This window comes from Dipodomys merriami, unplaced genomic scaffold (genome assembly GCF_024711535.1).
Source record: "Dipodomys merriami isolate MVZ:Mamm:240054 unplaced genomic scaffold, mDipMer1.0.p SCAF_39, whole genome shotgun sequence".
Taxonomy (NCBI): Eukaryota; Metazoa; Chordata; class Mammalia; order Rodentia; family Heteromyidae; genus Dipodomys; species Dipodomys merriami.
Genome location: NW_027205492.1, coordinates 3,757,948 through 3,780,782, shown reverse-complemented (window position 1 = coordinate 3,780,782; position 22,835 = coordinate 3,757,948). Strand labels below are relative to the sequence as shown.

Below are 22,835 nucleotides of genomic sequence, written 5' to 3'. Positions count from 1 at the left end.
TTAGTCACGTGGTCTTTGGAAAGGTGGTGGGAGGTGGTGGCCAATTAGATGAGGCATCAGGATGTTAGACCGCTTGCTCGTCAGCCATTTTGGAAAACAGTTTGGCCAGGATTGCTTTTTTTTTTTTTTTTTTTTTTAACCTAAGCATATAACCATCCCAGGCTCCAGCCTGTCCACTCCCACGTGTTTACTCAACATAACTGAAAACATATGTCTGAAAAGACTGGCGTGAGAGTGTTCTAACAGCTTCAGCATCACTGCCAAAACCCAGAAACACACATGACTCTCAGCAGAAGATGAGGAAAACAAACCGCTCTGCCAGTGCAGCGGAGTCCCACTCGTCAAGAATGGGATAAATGGCAGACGGCAGCACGGGAGAATTACAAAGTGAAAGCAGCACACACAGAAATTACAGCGCAGGGCCAAACTCCAGGAGTTCTACTCCTTCCTGTGAGCTGAATTAAGAGAGAAGGCAGGCCACGTGCTGCTATAATTCTAGCAAGCCTGCGGAGAAGAGTCCATGAGACTCTTATTTTCAATTAACCAGCAAAAAGCCAAAAGTGGAGGTGTGGCCTATGTGGTTGAGTGTAGGCCCCCTCGCCCAAAGATGATGAAGGGTAGTAAAAGGAGATTATTTGTGGTGCTGAGAAAAGCTCTGCTTCCAACTATCACTTCAAGTATCTTTGTTTCATATAGACAGATGATAAAGTCTAAAAGTACACCAACCACCACAGGGTATTTTCAGAGTTCAGGAGGAAAGGAGATGCTCAGGCACAAGCAGCCAGCAGAAGGCAGCACTCAGTTCATCTTCAGCTCTCTCTGAGGTATACACAGGAAGCTATAGGTTTAAACAAAGAACGAGGGACAGGATCCCAGGTGTGAGGCATCAGACGTGTCAGTCATTGTCTCAGGACTGGTTGTTACAATCTGAGTCACTGACAACTGGCAGCGGGTCCAGGCTCCTGTCCATTACTTCCCGGCTTCTAGATGGCTGCAAAGCAACTGCAGGAAAGAACGGCTCAGGACAAGAGCCAAAGTGGAAGAGGCTGGGGGCCTTGCTTATTATCTAGCTTTTAGTTAATGTTTGGACCCAAGTAGGGGACAAGCAAAAGCAGCTGTAAGTAATAGTCTATAAAAAAGCAAAACTTCAGTGAGAAAAAACCTAGTAGAGGCTTGGGGTCCCAAGGTGGGGAAGGAGTAGAAGGGGATTTCTAGGGTGATGAAAACATCTTGGCTGGGATGGCGAGGGGTGCATTTGTCAAAACATCAGTCTGTACCCCTAAAATCTACACTCCAACTGATCTCACTGAACTGTTAGAATAATTCTGTGGGGCCATAATTTTGGGGTGACAGGTTGAATATGGAGACCAAAGGTGGCAGTGAGTGATCTGTGTTTCCTGCCTGCTGTGACAGAATTCTATTAAAGTACACTGTTAGCGCTGGAGCCCAATTTGGCTAATTAACTGTTCTGTGTAGGCCTGGCTACATGATGCTGCAGTTCTCAACCCTGACCACCAGGAGGCACCACCACTCCACACACAAATTTGCTCCAGCCTGCTTTACCAAAACAAAAAACCCCACCATCATTGCTTTGTGATTTAACTCAATAATAACCAGTATTAATTTGAAGCACTGCCGTGTGCCAGGCTTGGCACCAAGCACTTTCCCTGAAGGATTTCTGACATTCCTTATTAACATCTCTAGGCACTGAGACAAGATTATTTAAGGCAAGAATTCAAGTTGTCTTTCTTTTTCTATCTTTGCTGCTATTGGAGTTTGAACTCAGGGCCTAATGCTTGTTTGGTTAGTGCGCTATCATTTGAGCTCCACCCTATCTTTTTAAAAACAATTCTTATTTTGGAGATGGAGTCTCACAAACTTTTCTGCCTGGACTAGTTTTAAACCTTGATCCTTTGGATTTCAGTTTCCTGAGTGCCTAGGATTATAGGCATGGGCCAAGGCCTAAAGTCTTGGCTTAAAATCAGGTCTGTGTGCCTGTCTATAACCAAATCCCCCTTACCCATGTCCTCAGTGGAGATCACAAAGGAGATGATTGAAAGCTGCAGGTGGCCGGCAAGCTTGTGAGTTGTGTCTAGCAGGTGTGATGAATACATACTGAATTTAAGTTCACTTCCCTGTAGTCCTTACTACACCCTGTCCCATCTGTCAAGCTGTCCTCCTTTGTTCCTGTAACCTTCCTGATGCCAATATAATTGTACGCATGTATGCTCATGGTAACTTCCGGACTTCACTTATAGTAAAAACATTTCATTGGTGGTGGTGTTGCCAATACTAGAGCTTGAACCCAGAGCCTAGGTGATGTCCCTTAGCCTTTTCCACTCAAGGCTGGTGCTCTACTTCTTGAGCCACAGCTGTTTCTAGCTTTTTAACTGGAGATGAGTCTCATGGACTTGCCTGCCTAGGTTGGCTTCACACTGTGATCCTCAGATCTCAGCTCTTGAGTAGCTAGGATTATAGGTGTAAGCCACCAGAGCCTGTTAAGAACATTGAAATAATATTAATAATCGTTTATACTGGAATCAAAGGATCCAGGGGGGAAAACTTGGGGATTTAGAAGAGCATGCAGAAGACAAAACCTACTGTGTCCCATGTCAAGTTGGAGATGTGACCTTGTCCATATTGGTAAGGGTTATTTCTAAGTCACTGGGCAGGATATGGAGGCTCCTTAGGATGCTCAGCACTGAGCTAGAGATGAGGTTCAGCAATCCTGTTTCACACCTCTTCCCAGAAGAGGGACAGAGCTGGTGACTGACATCTCCATATACAGCCCATCCTGGTTTTATCTATTTCCTTTTGCCTGGCCCATGAGCCACTGGTTGAATTTCCCCAGCGTTACAGCATTTCTCATCATTCTGGAGTACTCTAGTCTTTAGGGGATGAACCATGTTGAAGTTCTGATCATCCCCCTGCCTCCTAAGTGTGATTGTGTTTGGGAACAAGGAGCTTTAAGGTGATTAAAACTCAAATGAGGCCATTAGGATGGACCCAAATCTCCTCTGCTCCATTTTCTTAGATAGGGAAATTTGAGGACTGAAGTCATGACTCAGGTGGTCAGGTGTCAGCGTGAGCAAGGCCATTTGAACACAGAGCCCCCTGGTTGTGTGCCCAGATGCAGCTGGCATCCTAGAAAACACACAGGGCCTGAGCTGGGGATTCTGGCTCCTGCAGTTTTCTGGGTAAAAACTGTTAAGACCAGGGAGGGAGGGAGGAAGGGTCAAGAAGGAGCTGACAGAGACCTGGCTGCTGGAGATCTGCTCCTGCCTGATCTCTGGAGCATGGACCCCCCCCCCCCCCGGGGGAGGAGATTCTGTTGCTTGGGCATCCTGATTGGACAGATCTGCATGTTGAAACCCTAGCCCTAATGTCTTGGGTTATGGAAGCGAGGCCTTTGGAAGATGATGGGTTCTGAGGGTGGAGCTCTCATTCATGAGATTTGTGCCCTTTTATAAAAGAGATCCTACACAGGTTTCTCAAAACTATGAGGACATAGAAAGATACGGACACCTTGGACTTCCCAGACTCCAAAAGAGTGAGAAATAGATGTTTGATGGATGTGTATTAGCCACCCTGTGGGTTTTCAACCTGGTGACACAAGTAGAGGATATCAGCCTTCTGTACTTCCCATTAGCCCATCTGTTCCTATGCTCTGGAGCCGCAGATCACACCCAAGTGACAGTGTTGATTGCCTGTAGGTGGCTATTCATACTTAAAGTGTCCTGAGCCAGCCCAAAGTCTAGCCTGCAAATGCCCCTGAGCCCTGGTACAGCACGGAGGTCTTGGCTCTGTTTTGAGGGATCGGGGCCCCAGGTTCTGATCACTTCAGGCTGTCTGGAGCCCACGATGCTGCTGTCTCCCTTGTAAAGGCACGAATGGAATATGAACCTGTCTAAGCCATCACCGCGTAACTGACAGGCTCCACACAGGAGAGGAAATTGTAACCACATGAAATATTGATGTTCCACATTACCTTGCTGCACGGAATTGACAGCCTGGTGTTTCTATTTGTGTGGAATTTCTTTTTCCCAAAGTGGATTACAATCTGCCCTTCGGTGAGGAGATTGCTCTCAGCAAGGCTGTGTCCACCCCCGGGGCTGGAGAAGTGTCTACGGTCCCTCCTAAAGGTAGGACCCTTCTCTGTATGTCCCTCAACACCTGCCATGCCCCTTCCTCAAAAGAAGGCTGTTGCTGGGTATGACTAGGGCATGATGCCGGAAGTCCTAGCAAATCAGGGGGCTGAGACCCAGAGGATCACAGTTCAAAGCCAGCCTAGACACTGAAGTCTATGAGATTTCCCATCTTGAATTAACCAAAAAAATGGGAAATGGGATGAACGGCCACAGTGGTAGAGCACCCACCATGAACAAAAGCAAGCTGAGCGAGATCTCAAGCCATAATATTGGTACCCCTCCCACCCCAAAAAGGAAAGAAAGACAGCTATGTCTGCCCAACAACCCTTCCCAGCAGGCACTTGAATCCAGACAGATAAAGGAATCACAGAACACTCCTTACCAAGTGCCGGAGAGCCTGGCTGATGGAGTCCCTGGTCTCACAATGCCCTCTACTCCAGGCCCACTGCCGCCTTTGGTTCTGGTCACCATCTCCCTCGGGCACCACCGTGTGGCAGCGCTGTGTCCAGAACCCTGCTCATCACCATCGCGCTCTCTGTGGGTCTGCTCCCTTACCATCGTCTCACTCTGCCCCCAAATACGTTGGCGTTCGCAGTGTACACCATCAGCTGTAAGCTGTGATGCCAGTGCTTCCTAGATCATAGGTGCATTTGGGGTGTTCTTTGGGCACTAGGGATTTTATGAACAATCTTCAGTGTCTGGATGGACTAAGTTTCACGTGGAAGGCTGATGTTTCCCTGTGTGTGTGTGTGTGTGTGTGTGTGTGTGTACTGCTGTGTGTCTTTTATCAATTCAGCACACTTGACCATTTACTCTGTGACATAAACGGTGTTGAGTCTTGTATTCTGAAAAAGCTGAAGTCAGCAAGGTCTGCCACTCTTCTACCGACCCACATGGGCCAGTCAGGCTGGTCAGACTTCAACCCACGTCTGTCCACCCACTTTGGGAGGGTCCAGCTGGCTGACAAGCTGTGCGCTTGCGTGCACGTGCACGCATACACACGCACACACACACACACACACACACACACACACACACACCTGCTTGCCACTTTTCAGAAGTTTTATTATAAAGAGATCTGAGAGAAGCACTGGGCCACCGGGACAGATGTGTGTCAGGACCCAGACAACAGCTGCAAACAACTCCAAGAACCCCAACCCAAACCAAACCCCAAACACGCACACAATTTAGGATCAACTGCAACTCTGTTCTCATGTTTTCTTCATAAATACATGACTAAAAAACAAAAACAAAAACAAAACCAGAATCGGCACTGGCAATCTTAAATAGATGGGCACATGGTTTAAGAAATAATAAGAGCAATGCCTCTGAATGGGGCTAGAAATTGTCCGCTCCTCTCTCACTGCACTGATAACGTAGCTTCAGTTGGACAGTTGCTTGTGCATATGTCTCCCTTAAGAAAAAACTTAAAAAAAATAACAACCCACTGTGCGAAGAAGAGTCATAGAAAATGCTTTTTAACCTTAAAGGAAACTACTTGTCTTCCCCCCGACAAAATAACCCCACGATGCCTTCAGCACAGGTCTAAAACACTTAGTAGCTACTTACACGAAGCCCACGGTTCTGAACGTTTTCTCACAGTGAGTAACAGGAAACCGTATTTGCACGCCTGGGGCTGGCCAGGTTCCCGCCCTACATCTGGGGTGGGTTTCTGTGGATAGATGACCTGGCCAGGGATCGGGCAGCTCTCAGCGAGCCCGGGCTGGGGCCAGGCATCCAGACATAGGGTACAGGGCAGGGAGCGGGGTCCACAGCTACCCTGGAGCAAGCGGGTCAGCGGGCAGAAGGTTCCTGCAGGTTCTTTGGGCTGGCAGTAGGCGGCAGGCTGCCTCCGCAGAGGCTGATGGGACGTGGAGGAAGAGACTGAGCCCTGGGGCACTGGCGCCTCATGGCTCTGGGCTGGCTGGTCACCCCGTCTGCTGCCACAGCCGAGCTCCTGTGGGCAGCTCGTCAGCCCTCCAGTGAGCCTCCGGGGCAGAGGGAGGCAGGATTAGGTGAGGTAGAGTGATTTATCCCTGGGAAGCAGGCTGTGGGAGAGAAGGGGCTCATCAGCCTCTGGAGCCGGCCCTGGCCCCGCCCCGCCCCTCACCCTGGATGGCTCACCCTGTGTGGTGGGGCCTTCCCATGGTCCACCCAGAAAACCTACATCCCACCCCCTCTGCTGGCATCCTGGTGAAGCCTGCCCAACCGTGGAGCCTGGGGAATGGTGTGTCCTTCCTCAGAGTTTTCCAGGACTGCCACAGCACGGGTGGCTCTCTCTGTACATTTCAGACAGAACTACGGAGGGCACATGCCTTTTCTGTCACTACAACAGGGCCCTGCTGGGCTCCTGATGTCTGTCTGCACAGGTGTATGAGAGCGAGCTGCAGAAAGGGCCTGCCCCTGCTGCTACCCTGGACTGGGCTGGGCGGGGGCGGGGCTCTGTGCCCACGGAACTGTGGGCTGGGAATCCTTCCAGCTGCGTCACTTCACCCAGCAGATTTTCCCCAGGTGTGTCACAAGTGTGTGCAGGGGGCACAGCCAGGGTCCGCTCAGTGCCCAGGAGGGCTGGCAGGCTGAGAAGCCACATGGAGGAAGGCGGTGATCAGGAGCCAGGGGTAGCTTTCTTCTTCTATTATTTTTTTGTCTGTGGTAGGACTTGAACTCAGGGCCTGGCTGCTGTTCCTGAACTCTTTTGCTCAGGGCTGGCACTTGAGCCACTAGCTCTACTTTTGGGTTTTGAGTGGTGAATTGGAGAGAAAAGACTCATGGGGACTTTGCTGCCCAGGGCTGGTTTCAAACTGCAATCCTCAGATCTCAAGCCTTCTGAGTAGCTAGGCTTACGGGTGTGAGTCATGGGCACCTGGCCAGGAGTAGGTTTTGCTTGGCACCAAGATGGCTAGCACACACCAAACACAGGGGGCCTCATCTCCACAGTGCGGGCAGACACTGAGCCACTGTCGGTGCCATGGTCCCCGGACTAGGAGGCGGGGAGGAGCCCCGATATACTGGGGTCTGAGTATGAAGAGAAGGGGGCGGCCCACAGGGGCTGGTGGGGCCTCCTGGGTGCCCCCCCAAGGACTCCTCTGTCCACCCAGCTGCCCCTTTTCCCAGAGAACTGTCCTGCCTGGCGGGGGGGGGGGGGGGAAACGCTGGGAACGGCTCTGAGCCAGTGGCTGCCTGACGGAACTCCTCCTTGGCCTACGCGGCATTCCCTGTGGCTGTGATCTCTGCTCCCAGGGTCCCACGGGGTCAGGAAGAGGCAAGTTGCCAGCCTAGGCCCCCATCCCACCCAGCTCCTTTCCCATCTGTGTGTACATACACACTGACACATATGTGTGTACACACACACACACACAGCTTCCCTCCTCCATCATCCAGGGTACCCTAGAGTTCCCACTATCTTGTTCTGCTCCTAAGGAATCCAGACACAGGATCTGGGTGTGGGGCACAGATTGAAGGGGAATGGCAGGGCTCAGTTTCCTAGGCCCGGGCATCAGATCAGCCAAGATCCTCGGGGACCCTGCTTTGCTCTGCCCTGTCGATAAGACTCTGAGCATTGACAGGCAGGACTGACACTGATCACCCCATTCTCCTGAGTGATCCCCCATCTCCAGATCCCTCTATCACCCCCACCCCCTTGCCCCCGGCTGCCCTGTGAGAGAGGACACAGACAGGGCCCCCGGGGGAGCCGTCCAGGACTGACCTGCAGGTGCCAAGGCCTCGCTCCCCGCCGGGGTAGCTGCTGCCATCCCAGTCCCCACTGCTGCTCGTGGGGTTGGACGGGCCAGGAGAGCGGGAGCCAGAGCCGCCGGGGAACTCAGCTATGTGCGGGAACTCCTATTGGGAAAGGGGGGACGGTCAGCGGGGGACGGGCCAGGGTGACTTCTCACACAGCCAGGACAGTGCAGTCTCTGTGCGTTTCAGGAGGTGCTTTCTGCAGATACTTCCTGGGGACCACACAGAACATCCACTCTGCCTCCAAAAGTTTCTCCCTCTTCCCCAGTGGAGCACCCCACAGAAAGTTCCACCAGGACTCAGTGGCTGAGCCACTTGCCTAGCATGGGCAAGGCCCTGGGCTCCAGCCCTGGCACTACACAGTAAAGGGAAAATGAAAACAACAAGGGAAAAAGAGCCAGGCGCTGGTGGCTCACACCTGTCATCCTAGCTACTCAGGAGGCTGAGATCTGAGGATCATGGTTCAAAGCCAACCCGGGCAAGGAAAGTCTGTGAGAATCTTATCTCCAATGAATCTCCAGAAAACTGGAAGTGGCGCTGTGGCTCAAAGTGGTACAGCGTTAGTCTTGAGCGAAAAGAGATCAGGGATTGAGTTCAAGCCCCATGACTGACAAAAAATAAAATAATTAAATGAGGAATAGAAAATGTCTTGGCAGTCATGGGGGAGACTTTCCTTTTCGGTCCAATCTGTCATGTGGAATTGTTGAGCGGCACGAGAACTTGGAGGTATCCCGTGGAATGGTGAGTGGAAGGGAGGAGGCCTTAAAGGCCTTAGGGAGGGCCAGGCGCTGGGGATGATGTGGCAGAAACCTTTGCCCTTTGGGCTGGGAAGGTGGCTTAGTGGTAGAGTGCTTGCCTCTCATGCATGGAGCCCTGGGTTCGATTCCTCAGTCACACATAAACAGAAAAAGCCGGAAATGGCCCTGTGGCTCAAATGGTAGAATGTTATCCTTGAGCAAAAAAAAAAAAAAGCCCAGGGACAGTGCTCAGACCCTGAGCTCAAACCCTAGGACTAAAAAAAAAAAAAGAAGAAATAGAAAAAGAAATCATTGCCTTTTGGGCCTAGGAGGCCTGGGAATAGCTGAAGGATCTACTTGGCAACTTGTCAGTGTCTTTCAAGGGAGGTGCACAGACCCATTATACAGATGGGAAACCAAGGCTCAGACAGGTACAGGCCTCAGCTAGGTCACCCAGCTAGTGAGTGGCAGGGTCAGGATGCCACCTCCATACCTCTCAAGGGGGGGGGGGTCACAGAAGGCTGTCCCCATCTGCCTTGCTTACCTGTGTCCCTGGGGGCGAAGGGCTCATGGCCAGCTGTACCTGGAGTGCCATGGAGGCGGGCAGGACCGGAGGCTGGGGGGCGGGGGACATGCTCACAGGTGGGCTGAGGAGGGCACTCTGGGCGTGTGGGGGCAGTGGCAGCTGCTGATGGAGCGAGGGGCTGAGCGGGAAGGAGGGAGGTGGAGAAGCACTGAGGCCGGGCAGCAGAGCCTTGGAGCCCAGCGTCCGGGCGAGGCTGGCGGGAGAGGCCCCGCTGCGGAAGGCCTGTAGGTCGGAGGGCGTCAGGAAGGAGGCCAGGCCAGGCATGGCGTACATGGGCTGCTTGGGCGGGAGCATCTTGGCTGGCGGATTGGCCTGTGGGCTCTTGGTCTCACCTTCTGGGGGGCTCTGGAAGGAGATGGGAGGCAGTCATTCTGGAGGCAAGGGAGAAGCCAGAAGCTGGGCTATGAGGCCAGGTGATTTTGTAAGCCCCTGACCTGGCCCGGGGCTGCCTCTGTGCCCTTGGAGGAAGAGCGTGGACTGACCAGTCCATGCAGATTAGCGCTAAGGACTCCTGTCCTGCTGAGCCCCGGGGGGCCTGCCTGCCCATGGTGTCCCTCCCTCCCTCCTTGGCTGAACAGTAAGGCCAGCACAGCAGCCAAGACATCCTCGGTTCAGGCTCCTCCCGAGAGAGTCCTCTTTGCTTAACCCTTCACAGTCCACTTGACCCTAGCGGTCCCTCCTCTGTGACTGCCCCCAGAACAATCCCCCATGTCCCCCTGGGATGCACAGCCACACTTCACCCCAGCCCCGCTGGGGTGGACAGCATGCAGAGGTGCATGGTCAGGAGTCAAGGCTGGCAACACAAGGTTTGAACCTACAACCTCCACTCAATTGGGCAATTCCACACACGTTGCTGATTGCCTCCGAGTATTCTTGTTGGAAGGATTCCATGAAATGACTTGCAAGTAAAGTGCCCCGCATGAGCCTGGCACACTGTGGGTGTGACCTACAGGTCTTCTTCCCAAGGCCTCTGGTGGCCATTCCCCTGGGGCCCAGCGCTTGCTCCATCCCTGAGGGATTCCGTTACCTTGGAGACCAGGCTAGCTCTGTAGGCTGCCAAAGCTTTCAGGTACTCTTTCTTTGCTGCTTCGGTCTTCCTCTTGTAGGCCTGAAAGGTGCAAGAAGACATGGGCAATGCCCGGGAGAATGTCACAGCTTGGGCTGGAAGGCCGGGATTCCAGGGCCATGCATAGAGGAGGGTGCTGGGATCAGAGGATCGGGAACCCCAAGGCCAATTTAGATCCCAGGACTTCAGCCATGTTTCTATGTGTTCTTGGGGCAACATGCTTTACCTCTCTGGGCTTCCAGGTCACAATAATTCACTTCAAGAAAGAGCTCTGGAAGGCGCTATTCTGAGGCAGCACAGTGCAGATTTCTTAATAAAGCATCCAAGCATCCTATTTTAATTCTGGCATGAAACCCACTTGTTTAGGTTCCTCAATCTGGATCCCATTTGCTAATGTCGTTACTAGAAATTTTAGACCCAAGTTCTCACATTTTTGTAAAGCTGGCCTCAGCCTGTTTGTTTTTGCTGGTAGTAGAGTCCACCTGATTACTTTTGTGAAAAAAAATTGGTCTTTTTTCTTGTTGTTGTTTTTCCTATCAAAGTGGGTTGCTTAAAAGTCCCTGCTTTGGCCTGGTGGCTTGACACTTGTTGATTATTCTTCTGAGACAATTATCAGCAAGAATAGAAAAGAGGATGGGAATGTGGCTCAGTGGAAGAGTGCTTGCCTAGCATGCAGTAAACCCTGGTTCGATTCCTCAGTACCACATAAACAGAAAAAGCCAGAATTGGTGCTGTGGCTCAAGTGGTACAGCGCTAGCCTTGAGCACAGAGAGCCTCAGGGACAGTGCCTAGGCCCTGAGTTCAAGCCCCAGATCTGGGGTGGAGGGGAAAAAAAAGGAAAAGAGGGACTGCTTTGGGATAAGGAAGGGTTTTTGAAATGTTTCCTCTTCACTGATTTTTTCCAAGATGGAATTAAGACTTCCTCAGAAGACAAATAACAGAGGGTGTAGCTATGTTTTGAGATCACTTGTGTACTGTTAATCTTATTTCAAAGTCTTTTATAGGTCACCTTATATAAATACAACATATCCTATTCAAACTAGCCAATCAAAAGCAGATTGTAGGGGCTGGGAAGGTGGCTCAGTGGTAGAGTGCTTGCCTTGCATGCATGAGGCCCTAGGTTCGATTCCTCAGCATCACATAAGCAGAAAAAAACCAGAAGTGGTGCTGTGCCTCAAGCGGTAGAGCGCTAGCCTTGAGTTAAAGAGCTGAGGGACAGCGCCCAGGTCCAGAGTTCAGGCCCCACCACCGACAAAAACAAATCAAAAGCAGATTGTAAACCTGCGCACCACCAATCTGAGCAGAGGGATAAATTGAGGAGCAGGCTGCCTGCTCTGTGTGTGCTTGCTTGCCAGATTTTTGGCTGATGGCACACTCTTCTGCAGAAGTAAATTTTGCCTTGCTGAGACAATTCTTTGTTTTTGTGTCTATCATTGTCACTCAAGTGGCTCTTGGAGAACATATTTATAACACTTTTGGTTAACGGAACAAGAACAAATATGTAAGGAAAGCCTTGAAAAGTGCTTATACACTGGGGCTGTCTCTTGCTGCTCTGGAGACTCTGAGTTGCTGTGTGATCAGGCCTGGCCTGCAGGATGATGAGACGCTCAGGGTCCAATTTGCCCCACTGCTCCTGCTGACGACCAAGCCAGCCAATATACCAGAGCTGACTGCAGGCGCATGGACATATCCGGCTTAGAGCTGCAGCAGAAGCATCCAACTGAGCCCTGTCCAGGCCGTGGGCCCTCTGACTCATGATCTGAATAATGTTTGTTGCTTTAAGTCATTAAACTCGAGGGTTGTTTACCACTCCTATACAGTGAGTGGCATCACAACTTTGTGTCAGGACTTTGTCAGACTTTTCTATATTCAGGAATTGTCGGCTCTCTGGTGAATTGGGAAAATGTTCTTATCAATCAGGTAAGCTTAGAACTTTTGGGGTGAAGCAAGCTTTTAAATTTTGTTTACTATAATTTTCTCCACACTATCTCTCTTGGTCACTAGTGTTTTTTAATTATTAGTAAAATAAGAACATAAGGAAAATTTCTTAGTGTGATTAAAAAAAAATAAAAACCAAAACCAATGCCAGCTGATAATGAGACACTTTAGTAAGGAAAGTAACCACAAGAAGACCACTGACCCTGACTATTGAATATAATTATCTAACAGTCCCGGGTCACCATAAGAGGTAAGTCACTGGGATAAGAAAACAAAGAATAGATAATATATAAAAAAATTACAGCTGGGTGCCAGTGGCCCATGTCTGTAATCCTAGCTACTCAGGAGGCTGAGATCTTCTTAGAATCTCAGTTTGAAGCCAGTCCAAACAAGAAAAGTCCCAGACAGATTCATCTTCAATTAACCACCCAAAATGACAGAAGTGGAGCTGTGGCTCAAGTGATTAGAGTACCAGCTTTGAGTGAAAAGTCCAAGAACAGAGCCCAGGTCGAGTTGAAGCCACAGGACTGGCACCAAAAAAGAGGTGAAAAAAATATAAAAATGGGAAATTAATATTCAAGCCCCATGACTGACAAAAAATTAAAAATGGGAAATAAATAAAACTAAGGAGATAGCGGGGCACCAATGGCTCATACCTGTCATCCTAACTACTCAGGATACTGAAAATCTGAGAACTGAGGTTCAAAGCCAGCTTGGGCAGGAATGTTTGTGAGACTCTTATCTCCAATTAACCATCAGAAAACCAGAAGTGGTACTGTGGCTCAAAGTGGTAGAGTGCTAGCCTTGAGCTAGCCCAGACTCTTGAGTTCATGGCCCATGACCAACCCAAATAAATAAATAAAATAGACAATATTGTATCATCACCATTATATCATGACCATTACTTGTAGAAAAAAACATTCACATAGCATTCATAGAGACATATATATATACAGATAAATGTATGAGTATATATGCTTATATATATATACACGATAGACATAGATATGTGTGTGTGTGTGTGTGTGTGTATATATATATATATATATATATATATATATATATATGGATATGGGTATATCTTTTTGTTAATATTATCTTAAATTCCCAGAAATCAATTGAAAACTGATTAGAAATAATAACATAGCTTAGTTTGGTGGGTAGTTACAAAATAAATTCTTATCTTTTACTATATCAACCACAACCTGTTAGAGAAATGGGGGAGTGTTCTATTTATAACATTCTATTTACAATGATCTATTTATAATGCTCGATTATAATACATTATACCAAGTTCTTGGATGGGAATGAATAAACAAAAAATTCTTGGATTGAAAGAAAACACACACACATACACAAACACACACTCAAAATAAAAAGGGAAGTGACTTAAGTAATAGAGCATCTTTCTGGCAGACTGAGGGGTATGTAGTTCAAATCCCAGTACTACTACTACTACAAAAAAAAAGGGCCAACATTCCCATTCTCAACTCATGGATGGGGAAGCGAGATACAGATGCTAAGTGGCTACACCTAACACAGCTGGGAAGTGGCAGCACGGGAACTTGGCAACTTCCGGATGGGCAAACTGGGCCCAGGAGTGATCCAGAAAGAATGGAGGCTAAGCAGGATGCTGGTGGCTCATGCATGCCTGGCATCCTAGCTACTCAGGAGGCCTAGATCTGAGGATCATGGTTCAAATCTAGCCTGGGCAGGAAAGTCTGTGAGACTCTTCTCTCTGATTAACCTCCAGAAAACTGGAAGTGGTGCTGTGGCTCAAGTGGTAGAGAAGTCCCCTGGAGCTGAAGAGCTGAGGGACAGTGCCCAAGCCCAGAGTTCCAGCCCAACGACCAGCCTCCCTCCCCCCCGAAAAAAGAATGGAGGCTCACCTGCTTCTGCTCCTCTCCCAGGCTGTCCCACATGGAGGCCACGATTTTGGACACATCTCCAAAGGTGGCACTGGGATTCTGTCCCTTGATGGCGGCCTGAGTGTCTCTGAAGAAGAGCGCATAGGCTGACACAGGCTTCTGAGGCTCATTGGGGTCCTTCTTCTTTTTCTTCTTTGGGTTCTTGGCCTTTTTTCCTGGGTCAGCTGATGGTCTCTTCTCTCCTGAAATCTGACCAGGTAAGAGGAGTCAGAACACCATAGAAGGTTACCAGCTTCCTGCCAAAGATAAAACTCCAGCCATACTATTAAGACTCACCACTCACTGGGTGGAGAGGCAATGGGCAGATAGAAAGACACCCAGAGACACAACTAACAACAACAAAAAGGCAGACACAGAGTTATATAGATATAGGCACACACAGTGACACAGTCAGACAGACACACACACTGTTCTGGGTGTAGCTTTATCTCTTTCTCTCTTTTTTCACATTTTTTTGTTTTTTGCTGTGATCCTGGGTTTTGAACTCAGGACTTGAGCTTGTGAGGCAGGTGCTTTCACCCTTGAGCCAGGCCTCTAGCCATTTTTTTGCTTTAGTTACTTTTACCGATAGGGTCTAGTGTTTTTACCTGGGGCTGGACTTACACTACTGATCCTCAGATCCACAGCCTCTCAAGTAGTTGGGCTCACTAGTGTGCACCTCACACCCAATGTTACTTTGACTTTTTAAGGAGAATTAGTGCTATTCTAAGTCTGATTTAAACACCCAGGAGAAGGAAAGTCTTCAAAGTAATAGACTTCAGGGTCAAGACTGTTACACCGCAGGTGAAATCAGCCAGTGACCTGAGCAATAAAATCTTTGTGACTTTCCAACTTTCTGTTAGAAATCATTTTCATGTCTTTCACGTTTTAAAATTTCAAAATATTCTTCTGATTTTTCCATCACTTTTTTCCTATTCAGAGAACTTGTACAAAGCTGTAAAAGCCCCTAACCAACAACCAGGGCTGGGTTCTAAGAAGCTGGGTTTGTGGAGGGACCTGCATAGACTATGGTCTGGGCCTGACACTGGTAGAAGAGGAAGTCTTCAGCTGGGCGCTGGTGGTTCACGCCTGTAATCCTAGCTACTCAGGAGGCTGAGATCTGAGGATCAAAGATCTAAGGTTCAAAGCCAGCCCGGGCAGGAAAAACCGTGAGACTCCTATCTCCAATAAACCACCAGAAAAACGGAAGTGGTGCTGTGGCTCAAGAGGTAGAGCACTTGCCTTGAGCTGAAGAGCTGAGGGAGAGGGACCAAGTTCTACATGTATTTTCTCATTTACTTTTCTCCTTCATGATTCATCTCCAGTGAATACCACCCTGGATTCTTTTTCTTTTACTTCTTTGGTTGGTCGTGGGGCTTAAACTCAGGTCCTGGGTGCTGTCCCTGAGCCTCTTTGTGCTCAAGGCTAGCACTTAACTACTTGATCCACAGCGCCACTTCCGGTTTTTGAGTGGTTAATTGGAGATGAGAGTCTCATGGGGCTGACTTCAAACTGCGATTCTGGAATTTCAGCCTCCTGAGTAGCTAGGATTACAGACCTGAGCCACTGGTGCCCAGCTACCCTTGATTCTTAAACATCATTCCCTTCCATCAAACTTGAGGTGGCCGATGCCCAGGGCCCCTGAGGTTAGAGAAAAGGACAAGGCTGACATGACTGCCACAGCTCAGCCTTGCAGGCAGGGTCCTCACCTGGACAGACTTTAGGCCCTGCCCATTCCTGATGACCATAGCTGCTAGGATGAGGAAGGACCTCGTGGGTCTCTGCTGGGGCCCTCACAGAGACTAGGAACTTCGATCAAAGGTCCTGGATCTTGCCATGAAGTCTGCAGTTCTATGTGCTAAGAAGATGGCGGTGGTGCCATAAAGTGAAAGGGAAACCTGGACGAGTGGACAAGCCTCTGGCCTCCACGTCTGAGGGGTGGGGACGGAGAGGAGGGCTTGTGGCAACATGGCTGTCCTCAAAGTCTTCTCGGAGGGCACCACCTGTCCAGGCCTTTGTCCTGTCTCATGATGGATGAATGGATAGAGAGCTGACAGACAGGTGCCGCAGGTAGTTAAAGGCACATACACCAGATTGCATCATCTGCTCTGATTCCTGGCTGTGTGACACTGGGCAGCTGACTTAATCTCTTGGGGTTCCTCAGCTTCCCCATCTGCCAAATGGACAGAATGAATAGTGTAGACTTGTCATGAGGATCACGTGGATAATGCTTGTTGTGTGCTTATAACAGTGCCTGAACAGCTGGGTGCCGGTGGCTCATGCCTGTAATCCTAGCTACTCTAGGGAGATCTAAGGATTGGGGTTGAAAGCCAGCATGAACAGAAAGAAAAGTCCATGAGACTCTTATCACCAACGAACCACTAGAAAACCTGAAGTCATGTGGTAGCTCAAAGTGGTAGAGCACCAGCCTTGAGCAAATGAGCTCAGGGGCAGCGTTTAGGCCCTGAGTTCAATCCTCATGACTGTGGACAATGGACAATAACAACAGCAAGATGATGATGACGATGACAACAACAAAAAGATAAAAGAACAGTGTCTGTCCCACAACTGTGTTTTACAAGTGTTTGCTAAGTAAGAGCTATTATTTCATCCCGGCCTGGCCAGTGATATAGGCTGAGGCGTCCCGAGGATGATGTTGAACCAGGCAGCAGAGGAAGCGCAGGTCACCTCCCAATCAGGAGCTCAGGGGTCTCCTGGCATGGGCACCATGGGTACAAGGGAGAGGGCGAGGCTTTCTGCATTCAGGAGCCGAAGCCCAAGGCCTGCAGCACGCTACCTGTTCTACCAGCTGTCTCTCTTCTTCCTGAGCCTCCAGCAAAGGACACAGCCTTCCTTCTAGACTTTCCCAGAGGACGTGAGGGCCATGTCTAGCAGGGACCCTCCTCCACTGCCTCTCTATCCCACACACCTTGAAATGCGCTTCCGACTCCTCTTCCTGGGTGGAGCTGGAGGGAGAGGGGGTGGCCGACTTGCTTCCTGGGGGGGACGGGGAGCTGTGAGCAATGCTGCTGCGGATGCCCATTTGGGAGATGAGCTGGGATTGGCTGAGGGCGCTCATGTGGCTGGCCAGCATCGCTGGTCGGGCCAGCAGGGGTCCCGGCCGGCCTGAGTCATAGGCAGCCACCTCCGAGTGGACCATCTCCTGGATCTGGGAGGAGACAGAGCACCACGTTAGAAAACTCCTCCCACCCCCCCAGCCCCCAGCAGTACATCCCAGGAGGGAGGAGCCAGCAGGTGGCTGGATCCCCACTGAACCATGGGAACATGGGTACCATGCCATTCTTTCACCTCTGCTCCATGTAGAGTATCTGAGGGGGCACACTGTCATTCTGCTGGCATGCCCCCTGGCATGTCCCCAATGTCAAATGGACATAATGAGTAATGGCTCCTGCATTTCAGCTTCTGCCCAAGCTCAGTCGAGCTGGGAGCAGCTTGTCTTATGATCTCAAATTTATTCCTTCTGCTTTTCTCTTTTCCGGTTCTTCAATACCTCATTCTGTCTTTATCCCTGGGTTTGATCGCTGGCCTATTTGAAGATGCTACACAAGCACACGAGGCTTGTTGAAAAGGGAGCCCCAAAGTTCTTCTAAATCTGTGCTTCTCTGAGTTCCACCAAAATGGCAAATGGCATTACCAACCAGGCAGCTACTCAAACACCAGTCTTGGTCTCTCCCTTGCCTGTCACGTGCCCCTTACCCTGGCCTGCCCACCACACTCATTGTTGGCCCTTCCTCCAGACCAAGGCCTACACCTCACAGGCCTCTCCCTCCCACCACACCCTCTAAAATACATTAACCACCCCAGGCTACTCCCCTTTTTACAATCCAGTCTAAACAACAACAGTAATAATAATTTTTTAACCTCAAAGTTTAAAATAAAGAGAAAAATTGCACTATGGCATTTTAACATAGGGACAATATTCTTAATTTTGCTGATAAGATACTCAATAGATTCTTTTGAGCAGAATGTGGTCTACTTTCTTCTGATAAGCAACATTTTCTATTGTTTATTTGATTATTGCCTCTTCCCTCTCCAAGCCCCCCCCGGAATCTCCCATTAAACACATCAGGATTCTATCTTCTCCATCCTAATTTTGAGCTCTTAGTTTCTCTCTTGGAATCTCTAAGAAAAATTTGAGTTAATCATCCTGGCTTGCTTGTTTATCGGCAGTGTTGTTCTGTATTCCCACTGAGTTTTTAAATCCAATAATCACTTAATTTCCCTGAAAGCAATCTTGCCTGATTCTGAATTTTCCCTTCACATGACTGCACTATGAAATGGAAGTTTGTTGAGAACATCTCCTCCTGCTCCCCTCCCTGCCATTTTTTTGGGGGGAAAGGGTGAGGTGTGGGGGGGGGGAGTAGAATCCGCAGAAACCACTTTCTTAAGTTTTATAGCATTGGCCAGGGATTTCTCTATGCATTAGGCATGTAAATTTCTAATTCCTCAATTAGGGTCTGCATTGAGCAAAAGCAAATGATTGATGGATCTCTTGACTAAACGAATCCAGAAAAGTGAACTCAGGTGCCCTCTAGACCAGGTGTCAGATTTTCCATGGAGAAGCCTCTTTCCACTGTGGTCACAATATATGCCCAACATGTTCTTGTGGGACTTTTCAGGAGACTGCTTTGTGACAAGACAGGTGCGCTCTGGGAGTGCAAAGTCCTGCTCCCCATTCTCTTTGTGCACAGTCATGATGGAGAGAGAGCCCTCCATAAAGGCCACGTGCGGCTGACTGTGATTATAGACACAAACCAGTAAGGCATGGTCATTGCACGCCACAGCCCAGACTTCCCAGGGCATTTCCCCCTAGTTGGAGGCCTGCTATGTGAGGATGTGCATGGCGGATGGGCGCTGCAGCTGCCTGACCCCAGCCCCTGTGCCGTGCTGCTGCCCCACACCCCACGCACTGCAAATGCCAGCACTGTCTCTCCAGAGAAGTATCACTGGTCAAATGGGAGCAGGACTATGACACTCACCAAGCTTTGCCTGCCCGGTGGTAGGCTTCACTGTGGCCGGACAGATGTGGGGATACAACCAGCCGCCCCTTATTGTGTGGCATATCCCAGCTGAGGCCACCTCCCTGCACAGCCATACACCTGGGGACATTGTTCCTGCACCCATCTTTGGAGGCTTTGCTTCTAGGCATCTCATCTGACACCCGTCTGGCTGGGCTTCAACTGAGGAAGGACCTGAGTTTGTAGACCCCTTGGCTTCCCCTCCCCTCAGTCCAACTCTGAGTTGGACTCCATTGAGGATGGCCTTGTTGCCCACTAGCCCGTCCACCACTGGCTGCCTTTCCGGTTTCAAACTCTTCATGTATCAAAGGGCTTCAACTCCCCAGTGAACTCCTTTACCCAAGCCTCTCCATGAGGTCTGCTTTTGAGTGTTCCAAGACCATGGCCCAGCCTCCTCCCAACCTTGGAGGGGCTTCTTTGAATCCAGGAGTGATGCTGGCCACCAAAGTAACCCTTCTATAATACAAAATGTCTCCTCTGTCTGGGCATGGTGGTACATACCTGTAATCCCAGCACTCAGGAGGATGAGGAAGGAGGATCAAGAGCTGGAGGCTAGCTCCTGACCTTGTCTCAACAACAACAACAACAACAACAAATCTCTCTGCTTGCTGGGCGCTGGTGGCTCACACCTGTAATCCTAGCTACTCAGGAGGCTGAGATCTGAGGATCGCATTTTGAAGCCAGCCCGGGCAGGAAAATCTGAGATTCTTATCTCCAATAAACCACCAGAAAACCGGAAATGGCACTGTGACTCACGTGGTAGAGCGCTTGCCTTGAGCTGAAGAGCTAAGCAACAGTGTGCCCAGGCCCAGACTTCAAGCCCCATGACCAACAACAAAAAAAAAAGAAAAAAGAAAAAAAGAGAAAGAAAAGAAAAGAAATACCTCTGCTTAACATCTTTCGGCAATCCCCGGGCCTACCTAGCATTGGGGGCAACAGGTGGGCATCTCCCTGGACAGGGCTTCCCTCTGTCCTCAGCTTTGCAAGTTTTCCGGACAGTCCCAAGCCCCTTCCAGAAGCCTTCCCACCCAGCCCATCCTGTGGCTCCTCCCATTCCCACAGCCCCGCCCCCCAGAGCCCCTGCTGCCACAGATAGGTGACCCCTGGCTCTCAGCCCTACAAGGGCCTGCACGCAGGGAAGCTCACAGAACAGACTTCTGCTTCCTGCATGGAAACATAGGGCCAGGGCCAGGAGCCACTGCCTCCGATCCGGGGGGAAGGACTAGGAAGAGGCGGCGGCAAGGAGGCCACAGCCCTTTGAATGTGTATTTTACATTCGCAGGCTTGACAGATTCTGAGGGCCAAGAGAATATCTCAGCTGCGGCCTCCCTGGAGAGAGCTCCTAGACGCTGAGCTTGCCTGTGCCAGCGCTGGGGTGTATTCTCCTGAGAAGAAGTGAGAAATCACAGTGCTCTCCGCTCCTGCCTTCTGCTGAGCCTGGAACCAACGTGAGGCCTGGCGTGCTTCCCCAAGGAGGTGTCAGCAAACACAGACACACACACCCCCCCGGGAGCTGCAAGGCTCTCCGTGGGCCCAGAACTGGCTCTTCCCTATGTGTTCAAGTCCAGCCTCCCTTCCAGGAAGTCCCCAAGCTCTGTCAGAACCCAAAGGGTGATTAGATGCCACTAACCAGCGTTTTTATCATCCACATGCAGTCTCATCGTAGCCCTGTTCGTGGAGGGTGCACCGACAGTGACCCAGGGGTCACGCAGTGCATTAGTGATGCTCGCAGACCTGTGCTGGGGATCCACTTCATTCCTCCCACTTACAGCACACACGCTGGAACTCAGAGAAGTCAAGTCACTTTCCCAGGGTCACACACCTGCCCACTGTCCACAATTCTCTCATTGTGCCCATTAGAGAGCACGAGTGCCCTGGGTGGGGTGAGGGGGAAGGGGAAAATGAGCAAATAACTTTCTACCAACTCAGAGACTCCACACGTATTCCTTCCTTCCTTCCGTCCCTCCCTCCCTCCCTTTCTTCCTTGCTTCTCCCTCCCTCTCTTCCTCTTGAATTTCCTTCATTCCTCTTTTGAACCTGTCTAAGGTGTGAGCTTGAACCAGAGCTCACCTGGTGAAAAGAGGTGAAACAGGGAGCCCCTATTTCAAGACCTTAGGCCTTGTCTCGGTTTGGGACAGCTTAAAAGGTGCAAGCTCCCTCCAGAGGCCCCCACGGGAGGCGCTGAGGCTCTAAAGGAACACACTGAGGCTCCTGTTCTCTGCCCAATTCTGCATCCTTCATTCCTCACTGGAGATGCTCCTGCATCTGCTTCCCCATCTCTTACACCCCATCTCCATCAGAGCCTGACTGTCAACGGATCCCCGCCAGCCCCTCACCCAGCACAGCCAAGCTCCCATCGACATACTCCCATCATCTGCAAAGCCCCTGGTGTGGCTGGGTACAGGCAACATAATCCCAGGTCCCGGGGATGGGCACGGGTTATCTTAGTGGGGAGGAATGACTCAGCCTTCCTCACTACTGTTAGTGAAAGGGGAAGTCCCGGCCAAAGCCCTCTCCCGCCCCCTCCCCCTTCCCCAAAGGCCTGCTTACACATGAAGAACCAAATAGTTGAAAACTATCCTCTTTTGGGGAAAAAGATTCCAGGCCCAAAGATGAAGGAAAGGAAGCCAATGGAAAGCTTTCCCTGGTGCCAGGCCCTCACCCAGAAGCCTCATTGGTAAGAATTTCTAATAAACTTTCATGCTTGGTAGGAGATCTTTTGCACGCTGACAAATTCCTCCTGAAATTTAGATGTCTTGTTCAGAGTAATAGCTCCAGTGCACAGGTGCCCAGCTGCTATTGTAAAATCAGTAAGCATTTAATTGAAACAAACGACTATAATAATAGTACATTATCCCTGCAGGCCAGGCGCCATCGCAGTTTTAATTATTGAGTGAAGAGTCACACTAATTTATCCGTTAAAGCAACAGCCCTGTCCCTGGCTACACTGATCATCTTGTTATGAATATGAAGGCCCAGCAGGGAAGGACTGGAAGGGAAAGCAATATGTTTTGTCTTTCAAGAGAAGGTTTGCAAACACAGGCAGCTGCTGCTGGGCAGGAACTGTGTGTGTGTGTGTGTGTGTGTGTCCCGTGTGCACACTACAAGAGCTGGGCTGGGAACCTGGTCCTTACAGCTGCCTTCTCCATACTGATTACAAAAGTGCAAGCATAAGCCAATGCCCTTACTAAGCCATGGGCTCCGGTAACAAGTTCCCCTTCACACACACCTGTGGCCACCGGGTACCTCTCTCCATCTTCCTCCCCTCACGTGCAGGGGAGGGGGAGGGGGGCCTACCGCTCCACATGGTGCCTGGCACTGACTAGGCTCTTCCAGGACAGAAACTGAGGCCTGTGAACTGTCATTCCTGGAGACAGCCCTCGACCACAAGTCCTGGGACACAAGAAGGCAGACACAGGCCTTGCCATTCAGGAAGGGCCACCACATCCAGAGAGACCCAAGAGACATGTGAGATGACTGCATCAACAACGTCTGCACTGCACTCCTGACACATTCCCCCGCTACCCACTGAACAGACACGCCCTTCACCCCTCCCCTCCGGAATGGCAGGACCACCCCTCTAGGAGTCATGACTCCAGCTGCTCCTGCAAAGGGCACTAGTGCACAGGGGCTCACAGGCCACTCCTGCTGCCATGTACCCACCTGTCCTGAGTGG

At 50.2% G+C, this 22,835-nt stretch overlaps 1 protein-coding gene across 4 annotated transcripts in view; it reads right to left on the bottom strand.

The window, feature by feature from the left end:
• Positions 1 to 5,200: 5,200 nt before the first annotated feature.
• The window catches only part of Tox2 (TOX high mobility group box family member 2), a 107,992-nt gene continuing 90,357 nt past the window's right edge, over positions 5,201 to 22,835 (bottom strand). For 3 of the 4 annotated variants that reach the window (XM_069990111.1, XM_069990113.1, XM_069990112.1), the window contains exons 4-9: positions 17,050 to 17,289; positions 14,103 to 14,330; positions 10,237 to 10,317; positions 9,168 to 9,554; positions 7,855 to 7,988; positions 6,068 to 6,196 (exon numbers count right to left, since the gene is read on the bottom strand). In XM_069990111.1, coding sequence (XP_069846212.1) covers positions 6,160 to 6,196; positions 7,855 to 7,988; positions 9,168 to 9,554; positions 10,237 to 10,317; positions 14,103 to 14,330; positions 17,050 to 17,289 — 1,107 coding nt within the window. In that variant the 3' untranslated portion in view covers positions 6,068 to 6,159. Of the gene's footprint in view, positions 6,010 to 6,067; positions 6,197 to 7,854; positions 7,989 to 9,167; positions 9,555 to 10,236; positions 10,318 to 14,102; positions 14,331 to 17,049; positions 17,290 to 22,835 lie in introns of those variants that run through there. The other variant, XM_069990114.1, reaches the window with a different exon arrangement.